The sequence below is a fragment of the Cornus florida genome, unplaced genomic scaffold (assembly GCF_030987335.1).
Source record: "Cornus florida cultivar Cherokee Brave unplaced genomic scaffold, ASM3098733v1 CherokeeBrave_3.0.0_Hap2_Chr10, whole genome shotgun sequence".
In the NCBI taxonomy this organism is placed as follows: domain Eukaryota; kingdom Viridiplantae; phylum Streptophyta; class Magnoliopsida; order Cornales; family Cornaceae; genus Cornus; species Cornus florida.
The window spans coordinates 100481232-100504902 of NW_026775580.1; the positions used below are offsets into that span (position 1 = coordinate 100481232).

The window sequence follows — 23671 nt, forward strand, 5'->3', positions numbered from 1 at the left end:
AATAAAGAATTTTCATGCTATTATGATTAACACAGTAAGATTTGCTTATAACAAAAATCTTTTTACCATCTCAAATACATCATGTATGATCCAAACTACTACAAAATTACTAAAGGGCTAAGGAGATATGATCCTACTGATCAATAAATAACAGCAGCTCTGAAACAAAAGAAGAATCCAATAGTTGATCAAAATCATATGTTATGATCACATTTATCCTTAATTTCAGTACCAAGCTGTCTCTGGTCATGTCCATTTATCAGAAAAGGTTAAAAAGGTAACATATACATGGAAAGAGCAAAACCCACTGCCAATTTGGTTAATGAACTTCTTACATTAATAAAAGCAAACATCTATAAATATATGTGATTGCTTTATTGTACTGTTCCTCAACTTACTCCCAACAAGAGCATATATTGTTGTTACACAAGCTGCATAGAGCAGAAGCCCATGCTGCTTAGGGTCTAATTCACAACAGACCATAAGAAAGTTTTACATATAGTTGTCACAACATTAACCCTTCTTGTCTCCTGGCACATGCGGTAGGACTTTGATTTCTGGTGACTCTGGATAGGATAGCGAGATCAGCATAGACCTATACTTTTCTGCTCCATCACCATTAACATATTCAACCAGATTTTCACTGTTTGGATTTTCAGGTGAGCGTCCGAGGGCAGAATCCTTCTCCGGTAAGCGGTAAGAAAGAGCAATGAGCGACTCCCGAGTCACGTCCTCAGAAGCTTCCTTTTGAGGTACTTTCTTATCCATAAAATGACAATGGTCTTCCTGCAAGTATCCTGTCATTCAGTCATTTTAAAATGATAATGATAACCTCTGGGTATCATAAAACTAGAACCATCCATTTTGAATATCAGTTTGAACTAAATCTCAAGTCATTTGACATATATTCTGTTTTTTTTTTTTTTTTTTTTGGCAAGTAGCTGACATATATTCAGTTTAGCCCTATCTGGATTGATAAAGAATTCAATTTGCACTGTGCTGCCAGCCAGCACACTTGTTGTCAGTACTCCATTTTCCTTCATTTATTGTTTTTCTTTTTATAAGTACATAGGACTAGCCCGGCTCCCGCCATTGCTGGGTGTAGGGAGGGTCAGATGTAGGCAGCCTCGCCTCAACATTGAGAGGCTATTTCCGGTTTCCCGTGACCTGGTCACAATGGAGCAACCTTACTGTTGCGCTAAGGCTCACCGTCTCTTTTTATAAGTATATATATTAGTTAGTTTTAGATCAACTTTCCAAGATTGGTTTCCTCTCTCATGATGAATGATAAAAAGCTAGAGTTTTTTATTTGTTATGATATGTGTTTATTACTTAAATTCCATAGAAAGATCATCGTGTTAGGCTGCTGATTTTAGACCAATTGCTCTTTGCAATTGTTTTTAGAATAAGGCCATCCACGAGAACAATACAAAGCCAGAAGAAAATATAATAACCATAAAAGAGCAACAATTCCCTTTCCCACAAGCTATCAAGGAGATAAAAGGGTCCCTTACAAGGAGAAGACCTAACAACTCCTGGCAAGAATTTCCCCTCTTGTCATGACCAACGTGGAATCCTATCATCCAGCAATACTTTATGGAGATACATATTACAAAAACAAACCAAACCTGTTTCCAACTACCTAGGGTTGGTTCATGAATCATTTTCTCCATTCCGCTTTAAGAGTAGGCTTAGTAAAACCACATAGTATCTTATACATCTTTAAAGTTAGGAAGGAAGGATATGATAATATGTGATTTAACTAATGTATAGCCTCAGACATGGCAAAAAAATAAATAGGATTCATTTATATAGATATAACTATAAGCAAATATAACTAAAATATTATGAACAACCTAGCTAATACACTATACCTGAAATCAATCCCTATAACCCTTTTAAGGATCTAACTCACCACCGCACTTTTGTAGTCATTGTCCTGTACACGTCCAAGTACTTTTACGGCACAGTAACCCTTTGTCTCAGAGTGGCTCTCACATTATATATCTTCATTTTTGTGGTAGGTCGCCAATTTCTTCAAGACATTTTTCAATCCATTCCAAATATCCCAATCCTGACCCATAATGACCATAACATATGGCAAGTTGCAAGATCTGATTGATACGCAAAAAAAACGCAAGGCCGGGTGAATTGAACTCTATAATCCTCTATGTCTATAGCAGACCACGGTCGTCATCTGGATGCTATAAGTTTGGATACTTGCAGTCTGACAGTAGATACACATTCTTCTCATTGGTAGGTTTCTCACATTGTTCGAGGTAATACTCTCCTACCTAGCAGCCCATTTTGCAGCGATTCTTACTCTATGTTAGCTTAACTTTAGGAGTAGATAACTATTTCTTCTTCTTGAGATGACTTCTACTCAAGTAGTCCTCTTCTAGGTAACCCTTTTCCCGACTCCAACCTAAAATATAGGAGGACTGCTATTGGCCCGACAAATAGAAACCCGACGCTGAACTCCCATGTGGCAGCTAAGTGTCAAATAAGGTGAGACCCATTTTAAAACCAAAATATTTAAACTCTTCATCTCCAAAAAATGTTTTCAGTTTATTACAAGAACAAAACTTCAACAAAACAAGAACTCTCAAAGAAAAAAATTAACCAAACAAGATGTCAAGAACTCTCAAAAAAAAAAGAAATATATGAAATTTCAACAAAACAAAAATCCCAAAGAAATAATCAACAAAACAAGAACTCTCAAACATCATGTATGATTTTATATGAACACTATTAAACAAAAATTAACATCCTACAATACCTAAAATTAAATTCAACAAAAATTAGTCTGCTGAAACCAAAAAAATAAAAAACCAAATTTAAATGGTTTTGTTTTAAAAAATATGCAAGCTCAACTTGCCCTTTCAGTCCTCCAAAGCTTGCCCTTTCAATGGTACTAATGTGTTTGAATTGACGGGCTAGAACTCTAAATTTGTGCCAAAAAATTGGAGATAAGAATGAGAGATTGAAACGAGTGAAGATTGAATGGATACTGAATAAGCTATGGAGAGAGAATGAAAGATTCGACGACTAAAACCACGTTAATCTGTTAAAAATAGTCGCAAAGTGCTGTTGATGGTGTTCAACAAGGACTCTTAATTGTCATCACTCTATCTAGTAGCTTTTTTTCGTTATTTCAATTACTATTGTCTGAGACGCACTCTTAATCTTGTTGATAGTGTCCAACAAGGACTCTTAATTGTCGTAAGTAGTAGCTTCACGGTTTTTCGTTATTTGAATCATTAGTGTCCAACAATAAGGGTTCGTTTGGTTAGACAGAAATAGATGGTGGAAAGTGAAAGTGAAAGAAAGTGAAGTGAAAGAAAAGAAAATTAAGTTTCCATGTTGCATTTGGTTAGCGTGAAATTTTTTCAAGAAAGTTGTGAGAAAATATTATGTTGTTAGTTTGAATAGAATGAAAGAGAAAAGAAAATGATTGTACTTGACAAAATTGCCCTTATAATTTTAAATACTAAAAATATAAATAAATTTGAGTAAAATTAATTCATGCACCAAATTTTGTTGTTGATAATAATATTCTGAACTTGTATGATATACCTAAGTCACTTGAATTACTTTAGTCGAATATATATATATATATATATATATATAATTTAGACATTACAATTTATATAGTAATTGTAAGGACTTTGATGAAATCGAATAAGATTAGAATTGTTCCACTATATGTTTGTTTATATTAGAATAACCAATACCAATAGAATTTTACATAAAACAACCAAACTTGATGGTTTTCTTTATGGATTCAACTAAAATTATATAACTATAGAATATTTTGTATTTTTTTTTTTAATAAACGTATATATTTCCTAAAACTTATAATAACTTTAGTATCCAAATTCTAAAATCTAGTTGATAAGTATGTAAATTAATATAATGCACTTAAAAAAATAACCACCATAATATGTTATATGTATATACCTATTTGAAAGGAAAAAAAAAAAAAAGATAAGATAAAGGAAACCAATTAATAATTAGGGGTATAATAGGAATTTAAAATATAACTTCACAACTTTCCCGAGAAACAAAAATTTTCGCGTGTTTTATACAAGAATTGTTTCGAAAATCCCAGTTTCCTGAAAACTTTCAGTTTCATCCTAAACAAACGCACAAAAAGTTTAAATATTTTCTGATTCTTTTCCTTTCTTGCTAGTTCTATCTAACCAAACGAACCCTAAGGATTCTTAATTAAAAAACTCCTTGAGTACTGTTGAGTATGGACTCCTAATTTTCATTTTCATTTTCATCACTCTAAGTAGTAGCTTCACTAAAAATAATTCGTTATTTAAAAAATTTTTTACACTTTGTCGATTATCCTGCGCTATTAGTAGTAGCTTCACTAAAAAAAAAAATTTAGTTATTTCAATCATTAGTGTCCAACAAGGATTCTTAATTTAAAAACATTGTTATACTTTGTCGATTATCCATTAAGACTCTATGGAGTAGGCTTCACCATTTTTTTTTTATTTTTTTTTTGCTATTTCAATCACTAGATAAGGACTCTTAATTAGTGATAATAACGACAAGTCTCTCCTTCTCAAAAATAAATCATACCAGTTTTGATATCATCAAAACTAACCATGTACCCATATCCCAACCAAAACACGATTATTACTTCCCTTCACGACTTACAGGATTACCGCCAACTTGGTGGTGGATCCTAACATAGTATATGCATATTAGATTTGCTAAAGATAGTTAGCAGTAGTTGATAAAGCGACCATAAAATTTTTAGCAATTTGTAATAAAAACAATCAATAAGTATCTATTTGTTTCCTAAGATGATGAACATAAGCTATGCTAAACTTAAACATGATATCCCTCTCTTCTCTAAATTATAAAATCTTCAAACCTTAAGATAGATCCTTTAAAAGCCCTAATATTGATACCAACTGATGAATTCAGTCTGTGTCAAATTATTGGAATTCACAACTCTGAGATACTTCTAAGTCCTTGATTTGTATTCACATACAAACAGATTTCAAACTTCATTTGTATTAGCAAGATCGAACATCTTCAATTCAACTTCTTTGAGTTATTCATATCACAAGTGATTAAAAGCCGAGTCAAAACAGCCAAACCAACATATATAAAATCATCAAAATCACAAACCCAAATCAAGATTCACACCATGTTCGACGAAAGATGAATTAGATAGAGAAATATAAGAGTTTTAGAGAGAGAAATTACGGTACCTTCTGCAGATTCTTCGTTTCAGTGTTCTTCGCTTTGCTGTCTGCGCGTAGCCTTCAACGTCTGCATCGATTTCTTTAAATATCGTTGGCTGATTGCTTGCTGAGTCACGCCCAATTTTTTTTAAAAGTCACAAAAGTGATTCCGTCACGCGTGCAGCGCGTGCACAATAATTGTCTAGGTTAACTTTGAGCGCGTGAATTGTCAATTGGTTATTTTAATGGGACAATACTTGGGCATGATTGGATGAACTTTATCCGCTCAATTGATGTGGCCTGATATAATTTATACACATATTTAAATTCTTTTAATTTTTAATAATAGTTACTATCCGACTTTTTATGGATTAAAGTCCAACTCAATTTTTCTTCAGTTAGCCCTGTCAATTGAAGATGTTGGGAAATTGGGAGAGATTTAGAATATAGAATATAGATCAACTTTTACAAAACATAGATCCAAGAGAAAAGTTAACTCTGACCATAAATAAATGACAACTTGGTTCTCCCTTAGGAGTCTGGGAGGATAAAGTTCATTCCTGGAGTTGATGTTACCTAATACGACACATGTTTTTAATTTTAAAATTTCTAAAAATAATAACTACTCATTTTCATACAGGTTAAACTGAATCTCAAAGATTTTTTTTTTTCTCAAAAAAATCACAATTGTTTCCCTACTTAACCTCCATGAAAAATTACTAAATTTATTTAAATAATGTACCATATCAAGTGTTTAATATTGTAGAAATATGAGCTTAAAATATTATATGAAAATTTGATGTTAGAGTATTTCCAACCGTGTATATATATATATATATGTATATATTTGTGTAAATCTGGTATGTCATAATAGATTTAAAAAAAAAATTTGGATTATTTATTTTTAGCTTTAGCAGTTGTTTTTTATCTTTTGTATAAAAATATATACCCCAATAACAATCAATCAATGTTATTTCTGGACCCACATAATTTTTACAAACATTCTTAATATAGGGTTGATTGGTTAATATAATGAGAAAGAATAAAGAGAAATAAAATATGCTGATGTAGTTGTGTAAATAATGTACTATATCAAGTGTTTAATATGGTAGAAATATAAGCTTAAAATATTATATGAAAATTTGATGTTAGATCATTTTCAATCGTTGGGTATACTTTTTTTTTGTGTAAATCTGGTGTGTCATAATAGATTTACATAAAAAAAATAAAATAAAATAAAAGGATTGGATTTTTTTTTTTTAGCTTCAGCTGTTGTTTTATACCTTTTGTGTAAAAATATATCCCTCAATAATAATCAATCAATGTTATGTCTGGATCCCACATAATTATTACAAACATACTTATTATAGGGTTGATTGGTTAATGTAATGAAAAATGGGGAGAAGAAAGCAAATATGTTGATGTAGTTGTGTAAAAATAATGTACTATATCAAGTGTTTAGTGCTACATTTAATATGAAAATTTGACGTTAGAGCATTTTCAACTGTTGTGTGTGTATATATATATATTTTATATGTAAATGTAGTGTGTCATAATAGATTTACACAAAAAAAAAAAAAAAATGGATTATTCATTTTTAGCTCCAGCGGTTGTTTTATACCTTTTGTGTAAAAATATATCCCTCAACAACAATCAATCAATGCAACCCCACATAATTTTTACAAACATACTTAATACAGGGTTGATTGGTTAATGGAATGAGAAAGAGGGAGGAGAAAGGAAATATACTGATGTGGTTATGTAAAAAAATTGTATAAAATACACAACAATTTTACACATTTGTGATATGATAGTGTATCTTAATGACTGCTAGACATAAAAAAAAATTACACATTCACAAAAGAGCATCTCCAATGGTCTGTTAAAATACCTTTTTGTGTAAAATATACACGGTCACCTATGATGTGTAAATTTTTTCCATCTCTAGCAGTCTGTTAAAATACATTGCCATATCACCAATGTGTAAAAGGGTTGTGTATTTTACACAATATTTTTACACTGCCCGATCAACATATTTTCTTTCTCATCCCTTTTTTTCGTTCCATTAAAAAATCAACCATATATTAAATAGGCTTGTAAAAGTTTTATGGGGTCTTGGCATGACACATTGTTGATTGTCATTGGGAAATATATTTTTACACAAAAGGTATAAAACAACCGTTGAAGTAAAAATTAAATAATCAAAAAATTTTGTGTAAATTCATTATGACACATCAGATTTACACAAACAAATATACACAATGGTTGGAGATACTCTTAATCTCTATTTGAATAGAGTTTTTCTTGTATATTTATTTCTGGTTAGAGTTAACTTTTCCAGTATATCTATTTTTTGTCACAGTTAAATCTATTTTTTGGATTTCTCCCAACTTCCTAATACAATGTATCTATGGAAAAATTATTAGGTTACCTACTATTTATATACACTAATATTTTTAGACTCGTATTACCTACTAATTATATACACTAAAAATTATTTGGTTGCCTATTACTTATAAAAATTATTGGGTTACCTACTTACTTATATACACTAATAGTTGGGGAAAAGAGGATTTAAACCTCGGCTCAATAAAACGGAGACACTTTAAGACCTGACATTTTTACCACTTGAAAAATACTTTTACAACTTAAAAAGTAATTATAAAATTTGTTGTTTAACATGTGACAATTAAAAATATTAGTGTATATAAGTAGTAGGTAACCCAAAAATTTTAAATATTTTTACCACTTGAAAAATACTTTAACAACTTAAAAAGTAATTATAAAATTTATTGTTTAACATGTGACAATTAAAAATATTAGTGTATATTAGTAGTAGGTAACCCATAATACTACTTATAGCGAATATATATGGTTTTGGTCCTTTGGGTGTTGTTGGGCTTTGGCCATTGTAACCTTTTGGGCTTCTTTGCTGGGTAAACCCTTTTGCTTGTATATCCTTACTTTTTCAAATATCTTTTTGCTCTGCCTTTCAATAAACAAATAAAATAAATAAATAAATAAAAAGAATATATGCTTGCTTGTATTTTCCCTTATTTTTTAACATATTTATTTGCTTTGCCTTTCAAATATATATATATATATATATATATATATGCTTTCAGAAAGCATATCTAAAGAAGGCATAAGTTGCAGATTGAGAGAATCCAGGCCTCGAGAAAACAAGCACAAAAGGGGTTTGTCTCCTATACGGTACATGCTTGACTTTATCCGAAAAAAAGTGGTTCCTCTTTTGTGTGCTTTTTCATGTATCAGGCGTTAAAAAAATAAAAAAATAGTATTATGGGTGTCAAGATGCGGATGTGAATAATTTCGTATTTATTGTATAATTATTAATAGTTTACCAACTAAGCTGGTTGCAATCTTGTAGCAAATACACCCAATTTGAACTCTCAATTGCTTCATTTGGAAAAAAAAAAAATTACATATTTATTGGACACTAGAGAGGTTGGTTCGTCCTATTATGAAGTTTGTCAATATTTTACATAAACTCCTCTATATTTAATAATCTCACCTACATCTCCTATCAATGACTATAAGATCAATTTCGTTCTAATGCCTGAAATGATAGTAAATATTTTAGGGACAAAAATGACAAAATAACACTATGGGAAATGTAAGTGAAATTAAGAAATGTATAGAAACTTTACGTGAAATATTAAAAAATATCAAGAGAGGTAAGAGAAATTTATTCTACTTCAATTTATATTTTCAAAGTGTCTTAAAATGTATACTTCATTTAATTTTTTAAATATACAAAAAAACAAATAATAATAATAATAATTTGATACTTTTTTTTTCTAGTTAATTATTTGATACTCTATAATGCAATGTGAATGGGACATTACAATCTATGGAATTTATATTAGTCCTTTCACACTACTATAATAATAGAAACGTAAAAATGATAATGATTTTACAAGCACGAATAAGATGGTTGCCATTGTAATGGTGTGATGTTGAATACTGACATTTATAGCCTTTGAAAGCCTAATAATATACTATATATATGTATGTTGTGTATGTATATTTATATGTATATAATAACAAGGATTATGTCATTCAAAGTAAAATGGTACTTGGCATATCCTTCCAAACCAAAAAGAATCTGCAAGGTGACATGTTATGAGTGGAACATTTTGAAGCTAAGCTCTAATTTGAACCAGAGTTGAGATAAAGAAGGATTAGGACATTTCCACCGTCCATTATTTATAATATCAGACACAACAGTCATCCTTACCTAGCACATATTGGACAAGACTGAACCATCGGGGTGCCAATAAATAAACCATAAAGAGGTGTTTCGACTATTTCTAATGATGTGGATATTTTTGTAATTTCATGAGCAGTCACTAAGGATTTCTTTTTTATTCCAAAAACTTCATTTCTTTAATTAATAAATAAATTCTCAACCATTTTACCCATTGAGAAGCAGAGTTGATAGACAATATTTCTGTTGATAAATGTATATATTTTATTCACAATAAATGACACAATACATAAAGAATTTAACATCTAATAAAATAACATTAAAAGATTGAATTTAACAAGATGAATATGAAGATAGAACTTTAAAAAATATAATTGAAAAAAACTACAATTTATCGAAAGAATATTCTGAATATAAGTAATGAACTACACTCGTTTAATTACGGATAAGTATGATAATGCTCTTGTTTTGGTTAAGCCATTTTGCCCTTTGGGGTAGTAACGGGTGAACGTTTGCCCGCTGACTCTTAAGTTTTGGATGGTATTTTAAACCCATTTCATTTTTTATTCGAATTTGAAGTTGGACAAAGAAAAATGATTATGTGAATTTCTTTTCTTTTTTTTTTTAATTTGTCATAACGCCATAAATGCTCCACTAAATCACACTAACTCCTTCTGTCCCAATTTAAGTGTTGCTTTTAGATAATAGTAATTTTTGAGGGGACATGTGGGACATACACCATCTTCTTAAAAAGTTACTAAATTACCATTTTAAATTTTGAATATTTAAGTTTGAAATTTAAAATTCAAAGGCATATATAGAAAGACATGAAATATATTGTTTGAAAAAGGAAAATAGACAATAATTTTAGAACAAAAAAAAGAAAAAGAAAACATGACACTTATTTTGAGATTATTCTTAATTAAAAAAGTTAATGCATTTATAAATAATTAAAATGAATTTATCATTTCATTGGATAATAAAAAAGAAAAAGGTTCTAACAAACTGGCTAGGTCCCACCGTCATCTCTTGGAAAAAAAGGAAAAAGAAAACTTTTTCATCTCTCTCTACATATTTTACAGTGCTGAGTTCAGGCTACAGACACGAACATATGCAGAGCGTTGCGCGCTCTTCACGTGCCCATCATCAACATATCATGTGATCCTCCCTGCTCTGAGTGTTCTAATCATCACCACTGTACGGGCTACTCTCTTTCTCTCTCTACAATTATCTCTCTCTCCTCACCCCTTCTTGCTCCTCGGTCAGCTCACTCGCCCACCCCACCACATCAACCAAGACTTCACATTGACCCTTCGAATCGCTCCTCCGTTTCACTCTGTTACGCTCCGTTAGGGTTTCAGAGACACCGTACTTGTGTGTGTATCTGTCTATGTAAGCAGTCGAGCATGGGCTGTTTACAGTCCAAAACCGCCAATGTTCAGTTCCAAGACCAAGAACCCCCTCAAACTGACTCCAAATCAGATCTAGGTACTACTTAATTTGTTCACTTACAGATGTGTGTATATGTATATGTGTTATTGATTGTTTTTAATATGTGTATTGAATGTTGATGAAGCGAACGGAGATCAATTGGATCAAGATCAAGTACCTGCATTCAAAGAGTTCGGTCTTGCTGAGCTTCGAGCTGCGACGAATGGGTTCAGTAGCGATTTGATAGTGTCGGAGAGTGGAGAGAAAGCACCCAATGTTGTTTACAGAGGAAAGCTCCGGAATAATCGCTTTGTGGCCATTAAGCGCTTCTCCAAGCAGTCGTGGCCTGACCCTAAACAGTTTGTGGTAACATTTTTTTATGCTTAACGACTAGAAAATGCTTCATTTTCGGTTTTGGGTTTTTGCCTTTGATTTTTGTTTAGTTTTGCTATGATTTTTTTTATTTTTTATTTATTTATAAATATTACTCTTTTTTTGGGGATAATTTATACGTTTTTAATAAACTCGTGTGGTTACATTTTACTTATTATTTGGGTTTACTTTGTGGTTATAATATTTTGAAATCTTTCAATATTTGGGTTGTAGGTAATGATTCTTCGGTTTGCCCTGAAGTTACTTTGAGTTGTTGAACTTGTAACAACTTTACCTTCCAAAAAACAAATTATTGGTCCCACTGTTCCATTTATGAAAATTTAATATTCTATTTGCTTTATTGACAACAAAAAAAATAAAAAATAAAAAATAAAAAATAAAAATATCTATTTACTTTTTCTTTCTGAATTTACGTGTTGCTATTTATGTATGTTAATGACTTGTGAATTACAATTTCATTTGCCTAGGAAAAAAAATTAAATTTTCATTTCATTTTGTGGCAACACTTTGGGGGCTTGCTTTTGATTCTTTTTAGTTTGTTACAATATTCTTATCAGATTTGATTATTCATTATCTTCTTGTTGGTTTTTTATTTCTTTTATTTTTTCAAGAGGGGACTATTGTTTGGTAATGATAAGAGATTGGATTCTAATGTGTGTCTGAGTACGAGCAGCCACTTTGTAATCGTTGTGCAGTACAGTGACAAATATTAGGTTTTTTTACCCAGTCTACTCCTCCCGGCATCCTTGTTAAAGTGACTAACATTGGGTTATTACGTTTTTAAAATAAAAGGAAATTATAAAAGACTTGGTTTATACTTTCTACTTCAGTCCCATAAAAGGGAAACAAGACACGGGAAAAGAGAATCAAAGGACAAATTTGGTTCCCAGATACTTTTCTCTGGAATGTTAGGATGTTGGCTTTTCCTTCTTTTTGAAGAGAGCCAAAATAGAAACATACATGACAACCTTGGATTTGACACGGAATTTTTCTGACTGCATGCTCCTTATGGCCGTTCTCCTGAACAAAGTTCAAGCAATCATCATTTGGCATGAATTTAAAAATCTTTTGCCCATTCTTAGTCAACTGAATTTCGGGCACATTTTCTTACAGCAGAATTTGGCTGATTAACCTCTATTGCAATTTTTTGAGAATGTTTCCTTTTGCATGTGAGGACCCAGTGAATGGCTTCGCCCATATGTTGCCATGATGGAATTCTTTTGTATGCTTTATCAACCAGCTTTGTCTTTTTCATTGGACTTCAGCTTGTGACTTGAAACTGGTGCTATTTGCATTCCAGACAACACTTTAAAGACGGTATCTACAGACTATCAGTTTGGGTTGTTAGTATTGATTTATTAATATATATATATATATATTTTTTTTTTCCAGATATAAAATTATTGTAGGGATTTCAAATTTAGCTAGTTTTATTTTAAGCGGTGCTATTTGCACTCCAGAAAGCACTTCTTGCACTCAACTCTTTTTTTCCTCAGAATCGAAGTACTATTGTGCCCTCCTGTCTTGTTATTTATACACTTTTTGCATGCCAAGTTCAGTCCACTCTGTTTGTCAGCATTTTGTAGTCTTCGTTCTCTAAATTGTCTTAATTTTTTTGGAGCATTTTTGGGTCCACCATTCTTCTTCTATTTTTCTACAGAGGGCATCTGTAAGAAGTTTTATTTATTCCTCCTTAAGGAAGAGTTTGCAGGCACAGGATTTTGTAAAATGGATTGAAAGGGAATTAGGATTTAATAAGTGGACTTCAAGCTATTTCCTCTCCTTCATCCTTCCCTCCACTCAAAAATTCCCAAAACCTTACTCTCTTATCATCCTCTTTTCATTATCGAACCTCACAAAGTGCTGATTAAGTCTACTCATAGTACAACATGTAGAAGCAAGTTTGCTCGTTGTAGGATCTGCCATTTTCCAAAATCATACAATCAGCTCCAGCAAGCTTGGTCTCAGCTGTGCTTGTTGAATTAGTGGGATTGTATCATAGGTGCTCTAGCTTGACACATCTAGGTTTTCTTGGCTTTTGCAGTGTCAGACCAGTATCAATCTCTTTCTTGAGCATTTTGTTATGGGTTTGTCATTTCTCCATTCTTTCTCAACAAGTCTCTCCATGTCTCATTATTTTGGTGATGGGTTTTGTGGTGTAATTTTGAGAAAATGAAAATGTGATATGTATATATCATTATTTTGTTGTCACACACACACAACAAATAGAGAGAGAAAAGGGGAGAAATTTTATTGTGATCTGGATTCTCTTTTGGGAAATTGAGAGGAAAGGGAGCAGATGGAAGAATAGCAGGAGGGATGTTTTTGTCCTTGCGTTATCTTGAAAAAGGGGGTGGTGTGCTAGAAATGCCTTTCGGAGTGCAAATAGTGCTACCATTTTATATTAATCACATTGCTTGCTATATCTTGGGTTTTTGCTGCTGATGATCCCTTTTTGTTTATTGTAAGATTATTGTAGGATTTTTAAATTCATGTATTGTTTAGTTGGTTACTAATATGGGACAGACGGAGTATGTTTTTTCTTTTCTCTTTTTGATAATGGCATAATTTTGTAGGCGGAAGCTGCTGGAGTTGGCAAGGTTCGGCATAAGAGGTTGGTGAATCTTATTGGGTGTTGTGCTGAAGGAGATGAACGTTTATTGGTGGCGGAGTACATGGCTAATGATACACTCTCGAAGCATCTCTTTCACTGTATGATTCACCTTCATTTCTCTTTTCTATTTAGTTTCTAGAGTGACTTATAAAAGTGTCCAGTATCAATTGAGGATTGGTGTATCTTATTGCCCATTGCACAGAGGGAAATGAAACATTTATAAGTTTATATGGGCCATTCTGTTTGCTTTAATTGTATATTTTAAATAGGTGTCCTGATATTCTGAGGGTAGGTTTAAGTTCTTTTTCCTTCATGGGTTTAGATTGTTCTAGCCTCTTTGTTTGTTGCTTGATTGTTTCTTAGGTGTCTTTTCTTATATGTCCATAAAATTTTAACTATTTACTGTAGGGGAGAAACAGCCACTGCCTTGGGAAATGCGTTTGAGAGTTGCATATTATATCGCACAAGCACTTGATCATTGCAATACTGAAAATCGGAAAATTTATCATGATTTGAATGCATACAGAGTTCTTTTTGATGAGGTATGTGTTTGAATACATTTGGTACTGCTGAAAGAAGATCAGTCTTATGTCTCATATCTGAAAACTGGAAAACAGTTGCAATTTTGCGTTGGATTGTGTCCTGTTTTTGGCACCCTAATGATATTATTCAAAAGATATGCTAAAATAAAAATATTTAATATTCTTGGATTGGGTCTTGTTTTTGGCACTCTAATTATATTATTTACTTTTCAAATAAAAAAAACAAAATGATAAATTGGAATCTGATATCTGTTGCATTAATATTCATACATCCATCATTGATCTTAGTGGTATATACCTTGTTCTTTTTTGATCTATTCCATAGCAGCAAAATGATTTACTTTTATGCTTATTTTTGTTGGTAACAAACTTACCTGTTATTTCTTGAATTTGATTTTTTTCTTATGCCAGGATGGTGATCCTCGATTATCTAGTTTCGGTCTTATGAAAAATAGTCGAGATGGGAAAAGTTATAGCACGAATTTGGCTTATACTCCACCAGAGTTTTTACGGACAGGTATATCCATATCTTTTCACTTGGTACTTTCGAGCACTGGTATTTGAAGTCTAGGTATTTGTTATGGGAATTCCAATTTATTGGAAATCTTCTTTTTATATTACCTGTTCTATCTAGTTTGGCCTTGCTTTTTCTTAGTATTGCCACTGGAAAATATTAGTTGGTTTGATGTGCAAAAGGCAGTTTTGAGAAAGGAAATTAAATTGGCGTGAGCGGTAATTTGGTAATGTACTGAGCTCTTCTTTTCATATTGGGCTAGGCCTGAGGTTGACAAGTATATTATATATAAGGGTATATATGAAGTGACTGAAATTATGATCTCCTAAATGATGAAAATAATATACCTTTGGAGTATAGACAAACACTTTATCTTCTTGTCTGATGCAGACACATGGTTTCCAGTAAAAGCCAATGATGTCTGTCTTAACATTTTGCTGACTCTGCCTGCTACCTCAAAAATGTTTGCCTTTGTTTTGGACTCTTTATTGACTTCATAAGCACCTAAACTTAACCAAGATTTGCGCAGAAAAAACCAGTTATTTTTATCTAGACGAGTCAGTAGCACTGCCATATTAAGAAATAAAGATTTAAAAGTAATCTGTAACCTTGGGTGGAACGATTAATTTTCCATTCTGGCCAGACTAATTAATGAGAATCTTGTCCTGCGATCAGTTAATTGCATTACTTTAAGTTAGGACTTAGCACCATTCTTTCTTTCACAGTGTTTCTGGATTTGTGTATTCGTCAATTTCTTGCTTGCGAGCCATCAGATCAGGCTGCTGTTCCGCTTTAGTTTTGTACCTTGCTCCATGGTTGTTTAGTGCTCTTTCTGGTCATAATTACTGAAATATTATAAATGGTGGTTGGAATTCACGACACGTATTTATTCCATATGATTTGGATTTTAAAATTTTGCAGGTAGGGTCATTCCAGAGAGTGTGACCTACAGTTATGGAACTGTTCTGCTGGACCTTTTGAGCGGAAAGCATATTCCTCCAAGCCATGTATAAGCATTTTTCACAGATACTGACTCATTTATTTTCCACTCTTTTAGGCTTGTTAAATTTTTAGAACTCGTGTTCGATTTATTTACATGTGTTTGGTAAAAAAAATTGCCAATTTTTCGACTGTCTTCATCTGCTTGTTACAAGAATTAACTGAAAGCAGGCAAGAATGACTTGTATAGGGCCACTTTAACATACTTCATACACAATTTAACTGCAAGATATGTCTTAATATTCAATTTCATTCAATCATAACGAGGGTGAGCCTTGGCGCAATGGTAAGTTTGCTCTATTGTGAGCCTCATGCATTGGGTTTGCCCTTTTTTCATTCATATTCTGAATTAGTAATATTTAGAATTGCAGTAATGTTTGTAATTGATACTACTTTATGTTTAGCATTATGTTCGTTACTGTTTTCTCTTTGGTTTCTTTGATAACATACAACAATTTATTAATTAAATGAGCAAAGTATAAGGTGTCATTCTAAGGGAGTTGAAAAAAACAGACAAACAGAAAACCACCAATATACATGACATCTCCTGTACTTTCTCCTTGTCCACATATCAGAAAACCATCAATGTTGCTTATATTGCTTTCATTGAAGCTTGTCATTTTTTTGTTGCTTTCCAGGCATTGGATTTGATAAGGGGGAAAAATGTGTTGGTACTGATGGATTCATCCTTGGAGGGACAATATGCTGACGAAGATGCAACTGCTTTGGTTGAACTTGCTTCAAAATGTCTGCAATATGAGGCTAAAGATCGACCTGATATCAAGTTTCTTCTTACAGCAGTAGCGCCCCTTCAAAAGCAGAAAGAGGTGAAACTTTTTAGTATCAGCTTTGAACTTAAGGGAGAACTTGAATGAATTGCTTCATGCATGATAGCTTGATTCTATATGCATCCAAGCTTTACTGAGATGATCTCATTAACATTGATATTAGGTTGCATCACATGTGCTTATGGGTCTGACGAAAACTCCAGTGGTGCTGCCAGTCATGCTTTCCCCGCTTGGAAAGGCTTGTGCAAGAATGGATCTTACTGCAGTGCATGATATCTTGCTTAAAACAGGTTATAAAGATGAAGAGGGTGCGGAAAATGAGGTGAGTTATTTCATTACTATTGTACACATTACTCCAATTTGTCAGCGTAAAAGAGAGGGAAATTATGTATGAGTTTCACTTCTCCCTTGTAAAAATACGTCCTATCAATCTTCAATAAGAGTATTAAAACATTTCTCCACATCAGTTCTAAAATCTTCCTATATTAGAGCAAAAAATTGAAATTATAATTTCTTTCCAGAATATTTTTTTATGTGATTTTAAATTATCCGCACATATTTAATATTTTGTTAGCAACTAGATTTTTTTTGTAAAATTTATAATATCAATTGTAAAATTATTAGGTTATTCTTTTAGTAAGTAAAAGAAAAAAAATTAAATGTTTTTAAAAATAAAATTAGATAATAATATTTCATGGTATTTTTAACTTTTATTCTGAAAAAAATTCATACTAACGACATAATTTTTATCAAGCCTTTTAGGTTTAATTGAAATTAAATGTGCGAAAGATTTGATAATTATTTCACTTAAACTTCATGGGTTTGATCGATGATTTGTGATGGAGTGGTGTTACTTGCAACATAGTAGTGGACTGGTGTTAGAGATGTTCTTGTCCCAAATCGGATTTGGATGGGAAGAGTATTGGGCATAAATGGGTGGGTATGCAGTACTACCCAATAGTTTAAACTTTTGGATTAGAAAGCAAGCGTTTGACCCGTTACAGTTGGTTTAAGAGCCAAATTTAGTCCTTGATCTGATGTCACGCCAAGCACCAGACCGGGGAGTGCCCCACATGGGAGGTTTCGGGTTCGGACCGGGTAAGCAAGATGGTCAAATCGCAACGAGGGTATTGCGAGTTCCGGTGGGGGAGAATGTTATGGTCAGAAGGCAAGCATCTGACCTGTTTCAACTGGGTTAGGTGGAAGCTCAAGTTAAGTTGCAAGTTCGGGTGGGGGAGAATGTTATAGGTGTTCTTGTCCCACATCGGATCCGGATGGGAAGAGTATTGGGTATAAATTGGTGGGTATGCAACACTACCCAATAGTTTAAGCTTTTAGATCATAGGGCAACGCCTGACCCGTTACAACTAGGCTAGGTGGAAGCTCAAGCTGACTTGTTAGAGAGAGAGTAGTAGTGAAGAAGTCACCAAGTTTCATCTGAATACGGGAGGGTTAAGAGGAGGGCCACTCGCCCTAGGACCTTGAGGGGCCACCTCGCAGATAATTCCAAGTTAGGTCCACCTACCTGAGGACCTTGCCATATGATTGTGCTGATAGCAAGACTTGTCTGAGGAGAAGAGATCCTCACAATAATTAGTGCTTGTTGAGGGCTAGGGTCCATTAGAGATGGTGAATGGGTGTGCGGAGACAGTAATGTGGAGATCTTAAGTCAAATCATGGTGACTAATTACTTCGATGGCAATTACATGGCAATGAGTGAATACCAGATACTTACAAACTTAAAATAGAAAAAGCAAGAGTGCGAAATTTTAAACAAAAGCTACTGATGAATTAAATATCAAAAAGGGAAAAATCAAATCACAAAGTGCAATGGTTGATGTTGAAAATTTGAGAGATTTTCAATTACTATGGAAATATTATCAAAGATAGAACTTCGTCTTGTTGAAAGTAGATAGAACTGTTGGTCATTGAAAGGGAAATTGGTGATTGCATTCCTGATCCACTATAAATTTGAAAATTTATGTTTTATGAAAAATGTAGACAATCAAGTGCTTGATTTGACCTGAGTTATGATATGCTATCCATTGCACGTATGAAAGACACATTTTCTTACATCACTACTATTGATTCTTTTATTTAACTTGCCCATCTTTTGTATTATAATTGTTTACTTTTTATTTGATTATGGGCTTTTGGAATTGACAATCTTATATCCTGGTGTATTTTTGTGGCAATCTAATCTCTATAAAGTTATCATTCCAAGAATGGACACAACAAGTGCAAGATATGTTGAACACGAAGAAATTTGGAGATATTGCTTTCAGGGACAAGGATTTCAAGAATGCTATTGAATATTATTCAAAGGTATGTATTTTTTCTGTTTGTGGAATTCATTTCTTACTTTTGATAATTTTATATCTCCTTGATTCGTACTTGAGCCTTTCCAAAGTGTCTATTGTTTAATTCAATATTGGTTTCTCCTATCAATTTTGCGATTGTGTTGCCACTAGCCTCAAATTTCTGCAAACACAAGATCCAATAAATGGAAAAAATATTTAAGCAGGACACTCCCCCACTTTTTCCCTCCTCTCATGTGAGTCTGTGAACAACGGCTATCAATAGTTAGGGTGCATTATTATCCCGATGATGTGCTCTATGTTGCACGAGTTGCTCAAGCAGTTTGACTTGTATTCTATTCTTTTTCTTTCCTTTCTTTTTTATTTATTTATTTATTTTTTCTTTCTTTCTTTCTTTTTTTATTTTATTTTATTTTTATTTTTATTTTTTGTCAAAAGGTATTTTTTTATTTGAAAACAGCTTTCTTTTTAAGGGTTCCTCGTCCTTCTTCAATCTATTAACTTGCCAGAAAACAGTTTTTTTCTTTTCTCAATGTATACGTATGCTTTTTTTTTTTTTATCACGAGCAAAGGTGGATCCAGGGGTGGGCATGAGCCCACCAAAAAAAAAATTTTTTTTTTTTTACTATAGATAATTTTAGTCCAACCAAAAAAAAATTTAGTAGTACTAGTCCATCCCAGAATAGATTAGCCCATCCCATTACGCATTTCTGGATCCGCCCTTGATCGAGAGAGAGAGAGAGAGAGAAGAGAAAAACAAGAAAATTATTAAATCTATGAACAAAATAACAAAAAGGTGCTATATCTAACAAATTTTGCCAAAGTAAAAAGGATGGAGAAAGTCGAACACCTTTTATCCTGTGTGGTTGTCCCTGATCTTTGAGCTCTAAAATTATATTTTTGGAAGCTAAAGTCTAAAATGGCAGATTGCTTTTCCCACTGTGGAACTGTTTCAGTATATATATATATTTTTAATTATTATTATTTTCCCCCCAAGGGGATAGCCTAATGGCAAGCAAGACTCACATTACATCTTGGAGGTCGGGATTTCGAATCTCCTTTGGGGCCACTAACAAGGAATTTTTCCGGTATTTGCACGGTGCATGTGGGACGAGGGACTGCATGTGCCAAGTGGTGGATTATGGGGTGCTATAAGAGGCCCGACACCACCATCTTTGACCAAAAGGAAAAAAAATAATGAAATCGCTGCTTCTTATGCCCAAACAGGAAAAAGTAAGATCCCTCTGCTTTCTTAAAGTGATTGTAAACTGCAGTGTTTATCTTTCAAATGCTTGCTCTCACTGGATGGTGCAAATACCTCTGCACTTGGTATTAGAAGTTGATCTTCATGCTAGGGAGTGGCTTGTGTATATATTTGAAACATAAGATATTGAATTGCAAATATATATGACTTTAAGAAAACTTTATTATGAGTATAGGTGAACATATGAAACGCCATATTATTGGGGAGGAGTCCTGAAGTGACTCGTAAATAAGATATCTGATTGCTTGTCTGTCTAAGGTATAGGTGGTAACATTCATTTTAATGTAGGAGTATTCTTAATATATTATTATATTGAAAAGAAATTTATGGATCTGTTTTTACTTTTATTTGTCATTAAAAAGGAGCATCATAATTCCTAATTGGTGTTAAGTACTCTAAAGTCAAAACATTCGCACCTGAACACGATTGTGTATTGAACCACCAAAAATAAACAGGCACTGAGACTTCTGATGTTGTTAAGAGTCAGGATTCTGAATTTGATCTGTATGGTATTAAACAGTGAATTATAGAATGGAAACAAAAATATGAAATTGAGAAATATAAAATTAGTAAATAATAATACATTTATTTTCTAAAAAATCATAGAATAAATAATTCAGCAATTTTAGAAAGCTAAATATTTTCACTTTGCTAAATGAATTCAAGGGTACAGCTTGAAGGCTAGTGCACTTGCTTACGACATATAATTTGGAGTCTCAATTTGTGTGATGACATCAGGATTTGGAAATTTTATATCTCTACACTAACTTGGAAGTTCCTCAATAAAACTTTTATAGTACTATGATGATGATGCGTTGACAGTGAAGAATGAGTGATATGTGAGAGGCCTAGAAGATGCAAAAGTAGCATAATTGACTGATTGAAATTTATGACATATTTTTAACTATGCCGTACTCTATAAACGCTTAGAATAATTCCCAGAGAATCGGAGAAGCTATTCTGCTCACAAATAGCTGTTTGTCTTGGTGCGCCCATGCATGCACTCGTGTTTGTGTAAAATCTGGAGCCATATGCAAGGGAGAGCCAATTATTTTTATTAGATACTGTGATATGATAACAAGTTTGGGTTTATGATAATTCTGTTACAACTTAGGTTATGATGAACTCCAGTCTGAGAGTTAAGTCAGAGCAGAGGTTAATAAGATGAGACCAAAAATTATTTAATCTGATAATCTGTCTCCTGATTCCATACTCCAAGGCAATGCCTTTTTTTTTTTTTTTTTTTTTCATTTTTCTTATAATTGGGGTTTGGAGCTTGGTTGTTTTTGTCGTATCCAGTAAAAATATTAGTGTCTTCTTGTGGATGCCTCTTTATATGAAGTCACCGATTGTAACTCCTCGTTTCCTTAGCTTTGGTCTTAGCCAAGTTGAATTGTGACACATATTGTGTACGATTTGAAAGATGAAAAAGGAGAAAAATGGATGTTGCAATCTGTTTCACTCGGATGATATGTTTGCCAATTTAATTTGCAACCACCCTTCCACTTTTTTCAGCATATTTTTCAAGTTTGGTGCCTTTTCTTTGGTTCATTAATTTGTGCTCCTTTTATGTCATGAATTGCCCCAATTTGTTTGCTGAAATATAATGAATTTAGATACCTTCTTCAATATGTAGCTGGTATCAATGATGTCTGTTCCTTCTGGCACGGTATTTGTGAGACGAGCCCTTTCCTACTTGATGATTGACCAAGCGGAACTTGCCTTGAGGGATGCTATGCAGGCTCAAGTGTGCTTGCCTGAGTGGCCGACTGCCTTCTACATGCAAGCTCTTGCCCTCTCCAAGCTTGGAATGGAAAGTGATGCTCAGGACATGCTTAATGATGGAGCATCTTTTGAGGCAAAGAAGCAGAATAGCTGGCGCAACTAAATTATGATCCAATGATATATGGAAGTAAACTTGGCTGGTTCTTTCTTCGCATTACCATTAATTCATCGCTGAGGAGAGGAGATTCCAGTGGGGATTCATGGAAATGGGAGTTACTTTCATCCAATCCCTTCCATCCCCCAAATCGCACAAAATAGTTTCACTCGCAAAGAAATGTATAAAAAGCACTATTTTGAGCAAAAAGTAGTTGACTATTTACCAGTCGATTGTCATATGCTTTATAGCTATGCCTTGTCAGTTATTTTCTAGTGCCTTTAGAAGCAAGAGGAAAAAGGAAAGGGAAGGATAATGGCAACTTTCTAATCTTATGTAGGAAAGATAGTGAGAAGGAAAGAAAGAAATGTTTATTGTGTTAGTAGAAGTGATTTAGTCTTGACCACTGCCCCCAAAAATTCCTATACTTTGAGTCCGTTTCAAGGGCTGTTTTTTTGAGGAAACATGGTATACTACTTTCTAATCAATATCATTTGCTTTAGCTATGGTGCGTTTGGATAAACAAGAGAGAAAGCAAAGGGAAGTCTAATGGGTAACTTTCTACTCTCATGCGGGAAAGGTGGTGATGAGGAAGGAAAGAAAATATTTAAAGACTCTATCTTGATTCTTGACAACTGCTCCAAAACTATTCTACTTTCAGTCCGTTCTCTTTATTCATGGGCTTTGGGAAGTGAACCAACCCACTGCAGTCCGGCCCAAATACTAATTTGCTAGGCTTCCATTCCATTATTGGGGTCTTGTCCCATGTTGAACCCGGATGGGAAAAAGAATAGATAAATATAGGGGGTGCCTGACCCGTTAGGGTTGGTATTAGAATCCTACTCAGGTATTGTGCTAAGTCATGGTTGGGGCTGGATGGGAAAAAGAATAGATAAATATAGGGGGTGCCTGACCCGTTAGGGTTGGTATTAGAGTCCTACTCACGTATTGTGCTAAGTCATGGTTGGGGCTGACAAACGCATCACGATGAATTATTAAGTGTTCTAGAAGGCCGTCACCATTAAAAAGAAAGAATCAATAATTATTTTCACCCTTAAACTTAAATTCCATCATCGAGTCTAATCCTACTTGTACGATTCATTTTCAGTATTTCAAATGCTCACGGCAAATCTTTTCTTAATAGGTTTAATTTCCCAGTTAAGATCACTAGTCTTAACCTTAATCATAAATCAAGAGATTTGTCCAGTAACACTTACAAGGTCAATTCATGTTTATCAAACAGCGAAAAGAGAAGACAGACATATTTGAAAAACATGCAACTTGGTGAAATGTGGTGGCTGGCAGATGATAAGATATTTAGGTGTGCTTATACAGAACAAAAGTGGTGATGGAAATTGAATAGGAGCACTTGCTTTTCGTATATATATTCCCTTTCACTTTGGAAAATGAAGTTGGACTCAAAGTCTAAAGTAACCTACCAATCTTGAAAACTTTCTTCTAAAACGACACCCCACCCTTCGATGACATCAC

The 23671-nt window shown here is 33.2% G+C and overlaps 1 protein-coding gene across 1 annotated transcript; it reads left to right on the top strand.

Annotated features, from left to right (window-relative positions):
- The first annotated feature begins 10526 nt into the window (after positions 1-10526).
- LOC132276376 (serine/threonine-protein kinase BSK2) lies at positions 10527-22686 on the top strand. Its single transcript, XM_059777779.1, has 10 exons — positions 10527-10926; positions 11015-11235; positions 13839-13974; positions 14285-14418; positions 14830-14935; positions 15854-15939; positions 16570-16758; positions 16883-17041; positions 18931-19044; positions 21938-22686. Exons 1-10 carry the CDS (start codon positions 10845-10847, stop codon positions 22187-22189), a joined length of 1479 nt encoding a protein of 492 aa, XP_059633762.1. The 5' UTR covers positions 10527-10844; the 3' UTR covers positions 22190-22686.
- The last annotated feature ends 985 nt before the right edge of the window (positions 22687-23671 follow it).